The sequence below is a fragment of the Lonchura striata genome, chromosome 9 (assembly GCF_046129695.1).
Source record: "Lonchura striata isolate bLonStr1 chromosome 9, bLonStr1.mat, whole genome shotgun sequence".
Lineage (NCBI taxonomy): Eukaryota > Metazoa > Chordata > Aves > Passeriformes > Estrildidae > Lonchura > Lonchura striata.
This window is the reverse complement of record NC_134611.1, coordinates 13,891,203-13,906,601: the sequence shown is the minus strand read 5'-3', so window position 1 is coordinate 13,906,601 and position 15,399 is coordinate 13,891,203. Positions and strand designations below refer to the sequence as shown.

General features: G+C 50.9%; 1 protein-coding gene across 3 annotated transcripts in view; it reads left to right on the top strand.

The window, feature by feature from the left end:
• The window catches only part of RNF220 (ring finger protein 220), a 212,789-nt gene that overhangs the window by 125,930 nt on the left and 71,460 nt on the right, over positions 1-15,399 (top strand). For all 3 annotated transcript variants that reach the window (XM_031505551.2, XM_021528386.2, XM_021528394.3), the window contains one exon: positions 4,833-4,962. In XM_031505551.2, coding sequence (XP_031361411.2) covers positions 4,833-4,962 — 130 coding nt within the window. The remainder of the gene's footprint in view (positions 1-4,832; positions 4,963-15,399) is intronic.

Genomic DNA, 15,399 nt, shown 5'->3' with positions numbered 1-15,399 from the left:
ACACAAGATACCTGCTATCAGTACACAAATAAGAGCAAGCCCATCATCGAATGGAAAATAATCGCCGCGGAAACCGAGTTGCAGAGCAGCCGGGAGGGATTATTACAAGCGCTGGCAGGGGCGATGCTGTCAAGGAGCCTGTGTCAGCACTTCCATTACCACCCACCTGGTTTCAGCACAGCCCCAAAGCAGGGCACGGGGCTGTGGGGCCCCAGTGTGAGGTCATTTCTATTCAGAAGTGTTTCAGATCAACTGCCTTTGATTGGGTTTAAATGATGCAGTGTGTAAGAGGGAGAGAGCAGAAAGAGGAAGGTGAGAGGGAGGGAGGCATCTTAAAGAGGGAGGGTTTGGTACTCAGAGAAGTGGAAAAGAGTTTGAGGTAGGAGAAATCAGGAGTTGGGACTGCAGAGCTGGTCCTCATGGGAGCAAGGTTCAGCTGGTCACAAGAAAGGACAGCACGGGGAGCCACAGGTGGCACCGCCTGTGCCACCCACAGCAGCAGTTCTTAGGTAGGCATCTGACTGTGCATCAGTGCAGATGAGCAGTGGAGTTATAGACAATTTATTTCATTCATTTGGCAACTTACTGAGCTCCTGTGCAGAGGGTGCCCTCATGCCTTGTAGACTTTGCTCATTGAGTGATGGGAGCATTGTTTAATCTGTGCTGTGTAGTGCTGAGGGGCTGTATACACCCTGTGCTGTCAGCACTGTTGGTGGGCTGGGTTCCTTGGTTTTCTTACTTAAATGGTCTCCAAAACAGTAGCTCACATTCTGCTTGTGAGGGAAAGTTCTGCCTTCCAAGTGACACACTCCCCCCACCCTGCAGTGCTGTCAGGGCACAGGTGCAGGCCAGGAGCAGGGGTGACTTCATGGCTCAATGCCTATTCCATATCGTGCTTGTGTCCCCAGAACCTGAGCCCAGCTCCCAGCCTGGAGCCCAGGTCCCATTACTGGCTGCTTTGCAGTGAATCAGAGCTTTCCCAAAGGAATTATCTTGGATCCATATCAGTGTCACTGAATGAAGGATCCAGCCCTCTATCCCCAGTGGGATCGGGAGGGTTTGGTCCAGTCCCTACCTGGACTGGGATCCATTTGCAGATGCCCTCTGAAAGAGTCTGTGGAGAAATTCCTCCACACAGGGGTGCATCTGCGTATTGAGCACTCTGCTTTCAGAGCAGGAAATATTCGGTTTCAACACTTGGAGTTAAACATTTCCGTGGAGCCCAGGAGACCGTGCAAACAGCGGGAGCACCAAAGCTCTGCCTTTTCATCTCTCTGGCACTGGCGAGCGGGGGGTCGGCGGCAAGGGAAGCACGGCAGAGCCGCGGAGGGTAAACACTGGAGCCGAGCCTACCGAGTAACCAGAGAGTGAAGGGGAGAGAGAGGGGCAAAGAAAACAAAAACACAGCTGCCAAAAAACAAAAGCCTGAAAAGAGCCATTCAGTGTCTCCCAGGAGCGGGTTTGGCACAGGGCAGGGAAGGATAAACAGGGAGCAGGCGTAGGTCCTTCCCGCTCAGGGATATGGGCCCTTTGTTTTGCCCTGAGCAAATCAATGCCCTCTACTCCATCCAGAAGGGTAAGCACTTACACCCCAGCACGGTCCAGCCACACACATGATGTAGCATCCTTTGTTTGCTCCTGGATATCAGGATGTCCCTGCTCTGGAGAGGAGAGGTGGGATGCATGCATCTTTCTCCATCCTGGCATTCACAAACAAAGCCTGAGCACTTGCTGTGCCCATCCCCTCCCTCTCCTCACAACCCAGCACCCCACACCACGGAGGTGCCTGGAGCAAGGCACCACAGCGTGGGTCTGCCAGGCTCTGGGCATGCTGCCGATGTGGATGCTGCTGATTTGGGGAGACGCATTCCAGGAGAAGCCTCTGTTGCACTGCAGGCATGCAGCGGGTCCCACAGACCTGGGGAGGCTTGCGTAGGTGTCCTGGCACGGGAGAGGGTCCCTCCTTTCTGCCTGTCAGTTGCACTTAGCCCTGCTCCTGTGAAAGCACAGCTGTCAGTCCCCTGGGCCAGGAGCCGGGGCTGTTTCTGTCTCCTGCTTTGCAATCTGTACATCAGGGGCTTGGCTGTATGTCCAGGTTCCTGTTCTCCTGCCCCTCTGGAAGCCCCTGTATCATCCTCCCGCACTCACTGGAGCAAGGGGATCTTCCCCAGCTGTCATAGGGATGTGGAGTGACAGCTGTCACATCCTTCCTTGGCACAAATTCATCACCATATCATTGGTGTAGCTGGTGGGTAAGGCCACTGCTGCTCATTCCTCCTGCTGGCCTGGGCTGGGGTTGGGAGAAGCCATGGAAGACAGCAAGGCTTCTTCCCAAAGCCTGAGACCCCTCCTGGTTGTCCCAGTCATTGAAATCCAAAGTCGGCTCTGCTTAGGAATTTGCACCCCATGGAAGAGTACCAGAGAAGAAGCAGGGTGCGAGGGCTTGGATGTGCAGGAGCTTAAACATCCCACCAGCCTGGTGTACCAGCTGGTCCCCAGCATCCTGACCTAAGGCTGCCAATCCCAGTTCTGTGGGCCGGGACTGCCCATCACCTCCTCCAGCAAAGGAACATCTCTGGCCTCCCTGTAGAGCAGAGACACGGGGATGCTCAACCTCTGTTCCACCCTTTGGCTCTGCTGAGAGCATCCCAGCCCCAGCAGCCAAAGCTGTGGATGGCGATGGGGGCTCGGGGCCCCACAGCAGTGGCCTGGGCCAGGAGTGGGGGTGCAGCACAGTAGGGCAGAGGGCAGCCTGTTTACCCATCCATCTGTACACCCCACAGCAGGGATCCAGCAGGATTTCCCGTCCGCTCAAAGGTTGCCTGTTTATTTTGGGAGGGAGACTCAGACAGCTCCATTGTTTTGCTGTGAAGTTAGGGTTATAAATAGCAGGTGGTCGGGGACGCTCCTGGGCTATTTTGGGCCCCCACTAGACAAAAGTGGAAAAGTTCCAAGAGGAAGATGAAATTACTGAAATGCCGACCTTTCCCGCAAGGGTCAGCAGGAGCTGGGTGTTTGGGTTTGGGCTGCATTCTGGGCATTATTTAAACATGAGGGAAGGAGGAGAGAGGAAGATGTTCCAAGTTGCATGGGCTGCATGCTGACAAAAAACTGTATCCTCCCTGGCAAAAGGGTGGTGGGAATGAGGGCCTGAGGCACCTGGGATCTGCTTGGAAACCTCTAGGAGTGGCCCAAGTCCAGAGGAGAGACCAGTCAGGTTTTTCTCCTGGCTCTGCAAATGGGAGAGTTCCCAGTGGAAAGGGGAGTTGGGAAGGTAGGGAATGCACTCTAGCACTGGCCTGCCCCAACTTGCCCTTTATGCCTCAGTTTCTTCCATCTCCTATAGAGATACTGAAGGAAAGGGCAAGTAATATCCCAGTGATAGCCCAGCTTCCACAGGCACATATACTTTGTCCTGCTGAAGGGCAAAGATAAGCCAAGGTGACTCTCAAACTTACTTCAGACCCTTTCTCTTGTTAAATGCTTGTGCCAGGCAGTTATAAAGGGAGAAGCAGGGACCCAGCAAAGCTGCTCACACCAACATTTTATCCTTGGAGAGGATCTATTCCTTTAATGGGGATTCATTTAACTGGGCTCCACCATCATTAGGAACCATAAAATGGCACCTTTTGGCTCCTGATTGGAAGGCCACATTGCATGCAGCCCCTTCGTATCCAGCACCGGCTGCTTTATTGTGCATTACTGCCTCTCACTCGGATTTAACCAATTTGATCCATGTCTAATACATAAATAAATAATCCAGCAGTAGGGTTCATGTTGGATGACAACAGGCAGCTATAAAGCACGTTTCTCCCTGCCAGAGCCATCTGAGCCAGGCTCCGTACGCCCTCTCATGAGCAGAGCTGCTAGTACAGCTGGGAGAGGGGGCCTGGGGACCCGCGGGCTTCCCTCTTTTATGGGAACTTCATTGTTTGCTTTAGAGTTTTATTTTATGTTAAATAGACGCTGTATATTCCTTACAGAGGGGGCAATAAAGTTTCTGAGCTGGAAGAAATTGGCTTCAGATCAGGGAGTGAACCAGGGAGATGTGGCTGGGCAGGGAAGTAGAAGACAGGATTGAGAGTAAGGAGAGTGTGAGGAAATGTGTCGCTTGCAGATCTGCCCCAGAGACTCAACCCAGATAGGGATTAGGGTACACAGGCAGTCCCAGATCTCACCCTGGGGTGATACAGCCCCAGGGGCCCAGAACTCTGGCAGCTGTGGGGTCTGGAGCTGCTGGTGGTGCAGGGGAACAAGGGGCCCCAGCCCAGCCTGGGAAAGGGTGAGCAATCCTGGGTGAGCATCCAGACCTGCTCCCTTATACATCCACAGCCTCACACCATGGGCTTTCCTCTGCTTTGCAACATTGTGTGCCCACGGAGATTTACTCTGCCTTTCATAGGGAGGATCATCTTGACCCACCCAACTTCAGGACTGTCAAGGAGGACGAAGATGGCTGTTTATAATGAGTTAATAGGAACAGTGAGCAGTGTTAAGTCATCCATCTACTCCAAGTCACATCACCTGGACCTCAAATGGGAAGCTGGGTTTGCACAGGGTCACTTCCAGAATGGGGCTGTTGCTGCTCTCGCTGTAAGACTGGAGGGCCCACAGCCAGGCTTGGGATGCTCTCATGTCAGTTGCTGTGCCACTGCAGATGAGAGCCAGTCCCTGCCCCAGGGACTGTACGATGGGGAGAGAATTACGGCTATACCATGAGAAATTCTCTGTATTTCAGTCCTGTCCTAGGACAGGAACCAAAGCAGAGCACAGATGATGCTGATGGCAGCTGATCTGAGCTTAAGCTTTTTCCCTTCTTTTCCTTCTCACAGGCAAAAAGAAGGCAACTTTGTTTGACAGCCAGGCTCCGATCTGCCCCATCTGTCAGGTCCTTCTTCGCCCCGGGGAGTTGCAGGAGCACATGGAGCAGGAACTGGAGAAGCTTACGCAGCTGAACATCAGGTAAGCAGCTCCCTGGGATCTGTCGGTATCCCTGGTCACCCAGCTGGGGCACCTGCATGGGGCAGAGAAGATGGTGGTACCCACAGCTACAAGATGTGGGGGATCTAGTGCTAGCCAATGGGGCAGAAACATTTCCCTGGAGTTCACTGTAATGGCAAAGTCAGGCAGAAATTTCTCCCAGAGGTCACAGACATCCCTTTCCCTGGGAACGTGTGTTCAGTGAGCAGTTCTCATGTTGCTGACATCCCCTTATGGAGAAACCTGCAGCATTGGTGCACACTGCTCCTCAGCTCTCTTCAGCTCCCTTCTGCTACCCTCAGTGCAAAAAAGTCACCTATTAAAAAAAAAAATTGCCTTTTAACTGCTAGCAGTTATTTAGGAAATGGTTGCAGCCAAGGGTTGGCAAATCCCTGCCCCTGCCTTAATAAAAGTCAGCAGCCTTGGGAAAGAGCATGTTTATTTCAATTATTAATTTCAATTATTAATGAATTCTCCTGTCATTAAAAGGTGAGGAAAGGAATCAAACTGCCTACTAGAAGCAAAGTTACATCACCAGGTGGTAGGAGAGGAGGGACAGCATGTGTGTCAGTGTGTATTTGTGTGTGCATACCAGGGTGAGGGGTGAGGGGTGCACGTGGCTGTGCACAGTGTGGAGGATGCAGAATCCATCCCTGCTTGGCTTGGATCTTCTTGGATTCAGCGATAGACGTTGCAGATGGAGGGAGCAGGAGAGAGCTTTAGTTAGAGAAACAGAGACCTCCCAGAATGGATCTGGGTTGAGATATCCCAAATTCGGCACCTGCACCCTCAGGCTGAGACCCACGTTCCCCGTGTGTTGCACAGGAAGACAGGGAAGGGGGAAAGCAGGGAACAGGCAGCCCATTTATCCCCTGCAACACCCAGTCCCCTTGCAAGAGTAATTTATGGTGTAATTTGGGCCACATCCAACTTAATAAAGGGCCACTGCAAATTAGTGAACAGGTTTAAATGAACAGAAGCAATTAGTGCTCAGAGGAGCCCATCAAAGAAGTTGGGCCAATATCAGAGTGAAACTGAAACTGCAAGCCAGGAGCAGAGGCTGGCTGGCGCAAAGTGGTGATGGGAAGGTGGCGTTTAATGGGAAAGGAAAGGAAACCCTAAATCATAAAGCATGACAAGGGCCATTGTGGGCCAGCTGACAAATGAAAAAGAATGGCATTATTCCTTTAAATAACAGCAGCAGTTAGAGAGAAGACAGCTCTCCCTGGCTTGCCCTCGCTTCCCTGGCCTGCTCCACTCGGCCACACAGGCGGCGAGGAAGAATCAGAGGTCTTTATTAATTATTAAATAACGACTCCCTCCGTAGTGTGATAGATAACGTTCAATCTAGGCGATGGATTCAGGCGATGGAGGCTAATCTGTAACACAGCAGCTCCACATAGGGATGGGCTCTCCCAGTCCCAGAGGAAACCAAGGCAGGGACCAGCAGCAGCAGCAGGCAGGAAGGGCAGGAATCGTGGGCAGGATTAGCAGGCAGTGGGGTCTGAGGGGGTTGAAGTCCCCTGCACGGCTCAGCCCCAGCAGGCAGCTCACTATAGTGGGTAGCTCCGTTTCCCATTCCCCCACCTTTCCTGCCTGGAGAAGCCAGGAGCAAGAACACATCAACAAGAGAAGAGAGAAACTAATAATGATCTCAAATAACCCAATAAACATAAAAATAAAATGTGGGCCTATAAACGCGACGGGCACTGGCAGCCCTGGCCGCTCCCTGCCAATACTGACTTGTTACCGAAATGGCCGAGCAGCTGTTACTTATCAGTCTGATGGGGAGAAGCAAACCAGGGGGCTGCTTTCCAAAGGCTTTTTTTTTTCCTAATTTAAAGAGGATGCAGCCAATCATGGCTTGTGGTGTTAAGTTTTAATAAACCTTAATGATTTGCAACAAAATCATAGATTTCCTGTGCTTGGGGTTAGGAAGTCAGATCCCCTCCTGCCCACTGAGCTCACAGCACTGGAGGCTTGGTGGGCACTGGATCAACTCTGGAAAAGGGATTTCTCCAGGAGCTTCTTGGGGCTGAGATACAAGGAAGCTGTAGGCACCACCTGGATGATGCTACCTATGGTCCCAAACCACCGCAAGCAACTCACCCACTCCAAAAAACCCCTTTCTTGGCTGGTGGGTATGGGGTTTGCTATCCCCTAGAGACAGGGACAGTGCTTTTTACCTCCATGGGCAGTACTGGTGTGACCATCCTGGCCTCAGGACAGGGACATCTCGAGGTCAACCCAGCTCGAGCATCATGCAGTGGGGCAGGAGGAGCTATGCAGGCAACAGGGCAGCACCCACCCATGCCTCAGCAGTCCTGTGCATGTACCAGGGACAAAAACCAGCTGTTAGACCAGTAATGAACATCACTCAGGGGGATCCAACCCTGGTGCATGGTCCAGCTTTCCCCTGAAAAAGCATTCTTAAGTGGGAATGAGGTACCTGAGTTTCTAGCTCTGCTACTTTCTTGGTGTGTCCAGTCTCCCAAAGCATAGGGAGAGAGCTGCTTGTGCTCACCCCACAGTTCCTCCATGCTGTGTGGGTCCAACCGAGCCTTGTGCACTGCTCCACACAGCGAAGCAGGGCTCTCTGAATGCAAATTTCATTTCTGAGCCACTGGCGCTGTTTCAAGAGCCGGCAGCCTCCGAGCCCTTTTTGGTGTTACATATGTAACAGCCTCATTGAACTTGACATGTCAAATTCAGGCCATTTGTGCAAAATCTCCCTTTAATAATACCGTTTCATTTCGCTCAAATGAGACTTGAATGCATGTAAAATGGAAAAGGATATTTAAGCGCTAACATTAGGCAGATGTCTTGCCAGAGGCCGATTGAATATATGAGATTTTGAAGTGCTTAACACGTTTTCGGTGCTCCCTCTTAGAATATGTCACCTGGCTTTCTTTTTTCTCCCCCTCTTTCCCTCCCCACCTGCCCCCCCCTTTAAGTGAAGGGTATAAATTGAAAGAAAACAAAACTACAAGCCTTGGTTTTATGGGGTTTAACTCTTGCCAGGCAAGACTGTTGGTATTCCTCCTCTAAAGAGAAATTGCCTTGGAGCTCACCTTTGCAGAGCACAGGCTCAAAGCAGCAGAGAGTGGGAGGCGGGTGAGGGGTGGCCCCATGATGCAGGGCAGAAGGGATGCTCTCCTTGCTCTTCCTGTACAGTCAGAGAGCAAAAGGTGCCCACCTGAGCAGCTAAGTGCCACCCAAGGTAAAAATAAGAAATAATAACAGTGACCCTTTGTATGCGTCTATGCCCTGTGCCTCAGCCAGGCTGGTCAACACAGAATACATGAATATTCCTGGTTTGTGTGCATGAAGCTGATCTAGATGTGAGTCTCCTATCCTCACTCAATATATATTCACAGTGAGTTTTACACCTCATCCATGTTAAAGGCTCACAATGAAGCACACTGAGATGTGAGACTCTGGAGCTGTCAGTGGCCTCAGCTCCAAGCTTCAGCTGGTGCTCTGGCTGCAGCTGCATTTCCCCAGTCTAGGACTACCTAGGCAGTGCAGGTGGGCACATCATTCTGGAGCAGCACCCAGGGGTGTCCCTCAGGTCCCACACACACACCCCCCCCGTGTGCATTGCTGCGTGTCACCCTGCAGGTAAATACTGTGAGCAGAGGGGGCAGTGGGCAGCAGGACCCTTTATCCCTGCCTGCTTTCCCCAGGCAGTGACCGCAGAGCACTGCTGATGGAGGGGAGGCTGGGTGGAGAAGGGCAGGTTTCGGGCTCTGGTTTGGGGTGGAAAGAAAGATTAATTTGAGGACAGAAGTAAAGGAGGAAGTAAGAGCTGTAGAGACAGCCTCAGCTGATGCTACACAATGATTCTTTCTAGAGTTTGGGGAAGAGACATTTATTGGCCATTTAAAAAATTGTAGGAAGTCACATCACAAATATTACAGTTGCTGAGTTCAGCAGTTTGAAGGTTGGGAATGTGCCTTTGGATGCAGTGGTTTTAATAGCATAACAGTCTGTTCTTGAATATGCAATGCTCCTTTAAAAAAAATATTTGGTGGGGGGTGTTTTTATTTTGCTGTGTGAAAGCTGCCAGATTCTCCCCTGCATTAGCAGCAGCAAGCCTATGCTTCAGAGCTAGGATTTCACCTCCCCAAAATGGCTGGGGAGTGGTCCAGAGGGTGGAGCAGTGAAGGTGTTCTCAAACTGCCCCATGGCTGTGCAAACTCCCCTCTCATTCACTTTTCTTTCTTTTTTCCTTTGCAATCAGTACTTATTCTGAGCATGTTTGTATTTCAAAGCCCGTGCCCACCTGTTGGCTGCTACCAGCCCAGGCCAGCAGCTCTCATTGCTCCTTGCCATTCTGCTGGGACACATCCCTGCACATCCAGCATCTCAGGAGCTACTGATTTCCCCTAATAACCTTTCTGTGTGTCCAGGAATAATTTCTCTTCTGCTTCTGTGATTACGAAGCATTTCCTGGGGCACAGAGGGCACCGGGGTCTCGCACCTTGGTGCAAATGGAAAGTGCTGCAGGCTGTTTTCTGTGACCTCAAAGATGCTGTCACAAAGAACCAAATAGTGTCAGGCAAAGGAGGGCAGAGTAAGATGCAGTGGGAATGCCTGTGTCAAAGTGGGTGAAGTGCCCAAATGGGGGATTTAGCTTGAGTTTTATAGCCAGCTTTGATTCATGTCAGAGGATAAGAGCCAACCCCAGGACTATGGTGCTCCAGCTCCTGTAGCAGCATTCAGTGCACCTCTGCCCAGGCTCAAATCTTCCTTTGGGTTCCATCTGAAGCTTTCTCTTGCTTGTTTGCACACATACTCTTTTCCTCTTACTGTTCTTAATCGTCTCTTCTTTTGCAGTCAGGGTAGAGCAGAAAGTGCTCCCTCAGTTCCTGGCACTGCACAAAGCATCCTCACCCTGCTGTGAGGAGCTTCAGCTCCAGGTTTCTTTATGTAGAGAGGCACAACAGTAGCTCTTCTCAGAGGATAGAGGCAGCTCTGGGCCAAGTGGGATAAGAAATAAGGAGGAAACTGGCAAGATAGCTGAAACACAAAGGCTGTGGGACCTTGGGAGATTAACTGGTCACAAGGCAAGCTGACTGTTCTTGAGAGATGTCTCCAGACCTACGGAAATGCATCCTGCTTTTCACATCTCTTACAGGTTGCTTTCCCAGTGTTTCATGGTCTTTCTGGTTAAAGTCATCTCATGCTAGTCCCTCAGAGTCTGCACTGGAAACTCCTGCTAATTGACAAGTTGGCAAGCACATCATCCCTGTGGTCCCTTGTGCCCAAATGACAGAGGCTGGTCTGTTGCTCCTGGTCACAATAAGGGCGCAGAGCAGGTTATGAGATGTGGCTCACACCCCTCTCCTGCTCAGGGAACCCCCTGTTTAAATACAGCTGCTCCTTTCCTTGCTCTGCCCCAGGAAAGTGTTGGCTTCATTTCTGTGGGATCTGCCAAGCACTGTGTTCTCCCAAAGGACCTTTGGAGGACCTTCCCAGGGCCAGCGTGGGCAGCTGCTGGGGAAGGGCGAGTGGCTGTGCTGCCAGGCCCAGCAGGATAAATAGGGTGTGTAAAACCCAAATTAGCTCTGTTGTCATGTGTCACATCAGGGTCATGGCTCTCATCTCACTTCTCCTTGATTTATGCCTGGGGACTTTAACTTGATGACCAGGTACTTCCCCAGACTTTTTGTGCAGCAAATGCTGCAGGTCCCCCAGCCTCTCAATGAGAGAGGTTAGAAATGGTTTGGGGTGAGCAGGGTTTTTTCCAGGGCTCTGTTGGAATACATGGTTCCCTTCCTTGCAGGCAGTAGACACCTGTGGGTTCTCCAGAGAGAGGAAGGAGCCCTGACCAACAAGTGAGATTGCAAGCAGGCATTGCAACCTCCTGCTCCTCAACTTTTCCCTCTGTCTTTCTTTCTTTTCCCTCTTCTTTTTCCACCTTCTTTTCTTTTCTTCCCTTTCTCCCCCTCTTCTTCCCCCTCCCTCCATCTCTCCCCACCCCCCGGTATCAAGGCGACATCTCCAAGCCAAGTACTTTTAATTTCGCCCGTGGCCCTTGCTGACACGGTGGATATGCACAGCAAGTTAAATTCCCGCCTGATCAATAAAGCAGAAGCAGTGTGTCCGACTGGTCGATATTTTTTTATCTGTCTTCAGCCCAGTCCTGCTGATGACAGCCCCCTGTGCTTCAGCAAAGGCACTCAAGGGCATCGGGCTTTGGCAACACAGCTCTTTTTTTTATTTAAATTTTAAAAAAACCCAGATGCTGACAAAAAAAAAAAAAAGTTCATGGAGTTTGGCCTTTGCTTAATAACGTTTTATGATTTATCTTAATTTTTAATTGAAAAAAATTTGCGAATTAATTGATTTCTGGGACTTGCCAATTAACATTGTAATTGGGTGCATGATAAATTTCAAGGGAGCATCATTTTTCTCCCTCTCCCCCTTGTCACTGAGATGGGGAACTGCGAGGGCAGCTGCCTCCTATCCATACGACCCCCGCTCTTTCCCGAGGTGCTACTGCCCTCCTCCCCCCTTGCTACTGTATCTTAAAGAAGGAACAAGAAAGCTAATAAAGTCGTGTTATTAGAGTCTCGCCAGAGGTGACCCCTCGAGGCATAAATCCAGGCCGGGGAGATGCTGGGGACAGGTACTATTAAGTGCCTGAGCGTGCTTTGCAGGTGGGAATGGGTGCCTCTCCTGCAGCACCTCTCCCTGGCTGTGCCCTCCCAGTGCTCCCGGGGCTTCCCCAAAGGGCTCTGGTATCCCCCAGGGTGTTCAATCAAGCAGTTAATTGCATGTGATGTCTCCTCAGCACTCCTCCTGGGTGTGAGTCCTCCATGATTGCCCTCCAGCCAGTGTTCACCAGCAAAACCAGGCTGCAGGGACAGGCTGGTGTGTGGGACCTGCTCTAAGGACACAGAACAGGTTTTCACATCCTGTTCTGCCCTGATTCCCTCAGGGAGAGAGTCCTGCCCCACAGCAGCAGCAGAGCATCCCATGTCACCCATGGCACAGAACCTCAGCCCTGGAGTCAGGGGTGTCCAGTTTCAGGTACAGATGCATCTCCAGCTGCATGGTGTCACCTGAAGTTTCTCCAGCAGTTTGACTCCTGTCCGATTTAAATTAAACTTGCCTGGAAGTGTCAGCTTCTTGTGATCCCCGAGCAAGGCCAGGACCACCTGCCACCACAAGGCAGCTAACAGGGTCACATCCCTGTGTGGGGTGTGGAGAAGTGGGTGAGCTCACTGCTACTAAAATGAGGAGTAAGGACACAGTGTGGGGTTGAGGCAGTGAGAACAAGCTGCCCTGGGGCACTGAGAGAGTAAAATTACCAAGTAAATTGAAGCATGCTTTGTGTCTCTAGTGCTTCTCCCACCCACTCCACATGCTGGTATGGATCACCTTGCCACAGTCACCTCAGGTGTCCCATGCATTCTCTAAACCCCAGTGAGCTTGGGTGGGGCTCCATTGTGCCATCCTGGTGCTCCTGCTGCACCCCAGTCTGGGCAGGAGTGAAGGATGCCAGCCAAGGTGGAGGGTCCCAGGTTCCCTGGCAAAGCCACAGCTCTTCCCACCAGCCAGGACATCAGAAAGGTCAGGAGCAGTCCTGCTCCAGGTCTGCCAGTGTTGATGGCGGGAAAATGTGTGGGAATGGAGAGAAATTTATGAGGAGAGGAGTCTGTTTATTATCTAGCCAATGTGGTGCTGCTGATACCATGGATTTATCCTCTTTCATTCCTCCTCTGATTTGTGTCCCTGCCCCTCACTGTGGCAGATTAATCATGGACAGAAAGGAAAGGGAGACCCTCCAGCTTCCTCCTGTGCATTTAGAGGGTGGCAATGACAGCAGCCTGGACCTTCAGTACAAGCCAGGCAGCTGCCTGCCCTGCTTAGAGATGCCCCATTCCTCTCCTCCATGGCAGACCCCAGGGAAGGCAGAGGCTGCTGTCCATTGTAGGTGAGAAGCACTTCTCATGGGTCAGAACTTCCAGGGTAGCAGAGCAAGTGAGAAAAAAGTGTGGGTTATGTTTTCCCTTGCTCATGCAGTGCCCTAAAAGAGCTATGAACACTCCTTAAATTGCCTTCAGACCTTTGGTACCTGCAGCCCATTCCCTGACTCCAGGATAGGGATTTGGAGGCTGAGGTTTGGAACTCTGGAGGGCAAAGCCTTCCTCTGCTGCTGACACTCAGAGCAGCAGGAGGCCTGGGAAGGGGTGTGTGGAAACCCACGGGTGAGAAATAAATCTCCGGTCAGTTATTTGCCCTGGAGCAATGCATGTCTTCTGCAGAGCCTCTTCTGAACTGCCACATGAGCTGGGAATAATTAAACAGTCATTATAGCCATGGTAGCAAAGAGCCCCCCAAATCAATCTAATGCATGACCTTTCCCTCCAATTTTCCTTTTTATTTTTCCAGCCACCTCTTTTTCAAACAGTGGGAGAGAAATGAAACTCCCCCCCAACCACTGTCTCCTGTTTGGCCCTGCACATATGGACCATCACATCCTCACCCAGAAATCTGTTATCCACTTTGAGTGGGGACATGGGGTACCAGAGGTTGATAAAGGAAAATCCAGCAGGGCAGAAAGAGTTGGGGATACGAACAGAACATAGCAAATAGGGGATTTCAGCATGATCAGGTCATGCCACAGTGTTTTATGATTCTGCTGCATTTCATCTCTTCAGGGGAGGTGGGTGACTGCCCTGTGGGTCAGATTTGTCACAACTGACTGTGTTGGTCACTGAGGTCTCACAAATACTGACAGGGGGAGCATGTGGGAAGCACGTCTGGCACTGTAGGAGTAGAACATTTCTAGCCCTGACTGCAGCCTCTTTGGCAATTTTTTATCATCACTCAGCCCCTTTTCCTATCATGGGATGCATGTGCCACTGCGGGATCCAGAGCAGGGTAAAAATCCCACTGTGCCTCCTGTGATGGCACAGATCTCACCTGGCCATGCTGAGGGCTGTCACCTGCAGCTAGGTATAAAATCAAACTCCCATTTCCTTATTTAAGCATCAAGTGACACTTCCACTTATTTAAATTGGCATTCACAAAAATCCAATTCCCTCTCTACTCAGCAACTGCTCCATTACAGCTGGAGTTTCTATCCACAGCTCTGCCAGAGGCTTTCTCTGCTGCTGGGGCTCCCATCCCAAGGCTGCACGTTCAAGCCATGAGTCCTACAGTTAAAAATAAAATGTTTCCAATTGGTTTTGGGGTTTTTTTGGGTTGGTTGGTTTTTTTGGGGTTTTTTGGGGTTTTTTGGGTGGGGGGTGTTAAATACATCCATTGGGTGCAGCCTGTAGAAATCTTTTGGTTTTGCAGGATCTCATGCAGGAGCTGCACAGGCTGATGCCTGTCAAACAGGGGCCTGCTGAGAAGGGGTTCTGTGGAAAAGTGGCAGAGCTGGAAGACTCCAGCTGCATGGCAGCAGCCCTCTTACCTGCTCTATACTGGTTCAGTGTCCTTCAGGGATAATCAGAAACAACTGCAGTTGCCCCAGTTCAGGGAACTTAGCCTTCAGATAATGACCTGATTTTTCCCTGTGGGAAGAAACAGCAGCTTCCATTCATGGGGGTGATAAGGGACCACTCCTTGTGTGTTGCCTTTTTATTTCCTATGGCAAGAACACCCCAAAATGCAGGACCATAACAAAGTAAATAGGCTTGAAGGTCACTGTGTGTAATAGCAACCATGGCAGAGGAAACCCCAAGACTGTGGATAAGGAGGGCACATACTTGGCTTGCTGAGCTGCCCTTTGGGAAATTGTGGGACAGGAGCACTGGGTTGAACAGCCCCTTGGAGCTCACTCAGGGACATGCCAGGGGCTTCCCAGTTGCACTTGGGGATGCTCCTAACCAAATGTGTGCCTAGCATTAAAGGACATCTGCATGTCTCTGGTGTAGCCTGAGTTCTCTTTCATTGTGAAGAGCCTTGCTGAGAGGAAAGGCTCCTCTTAAAGCTGATGGTCCCTAATCTAAAGGAGCAGTGTGTCCTGGAGCACATGGGGACCTGGCTGTGCTGCTCCCGTTAACGGGTGATGCAGTTGCAGCACTGGGCAGAGCCCTCTGGCAGTAGGGCAGGGGCCTTATTTTGTCCCCATGAGGACATCCAAACACATGAGGTGCATGAATGCACTGACAGAACTGGTGTCTCAGCCCCAAGAAAGGGAGCCAGTGAGGAAGTGGCCTTGTATCACTTGGAAGTGCAGTCTTCAGGAGAGAGAGAAGGAGGCTGCCAAAATCACTGGGTCTTCCCAGGGTGTTCCTTGCTCTTCTTTGGTACTTTGGGGGGTTGCCTAAAAGGTAAAGAAGTTGTTTTGCTGTAATGAACTAGATAAACAATTCCCCAAATAGATTAAAACTAACTGTAACTTAGAAAAGCGGGTAGTAATTATATTTTATTAGCTAGCAAAACACCATTTTTTTA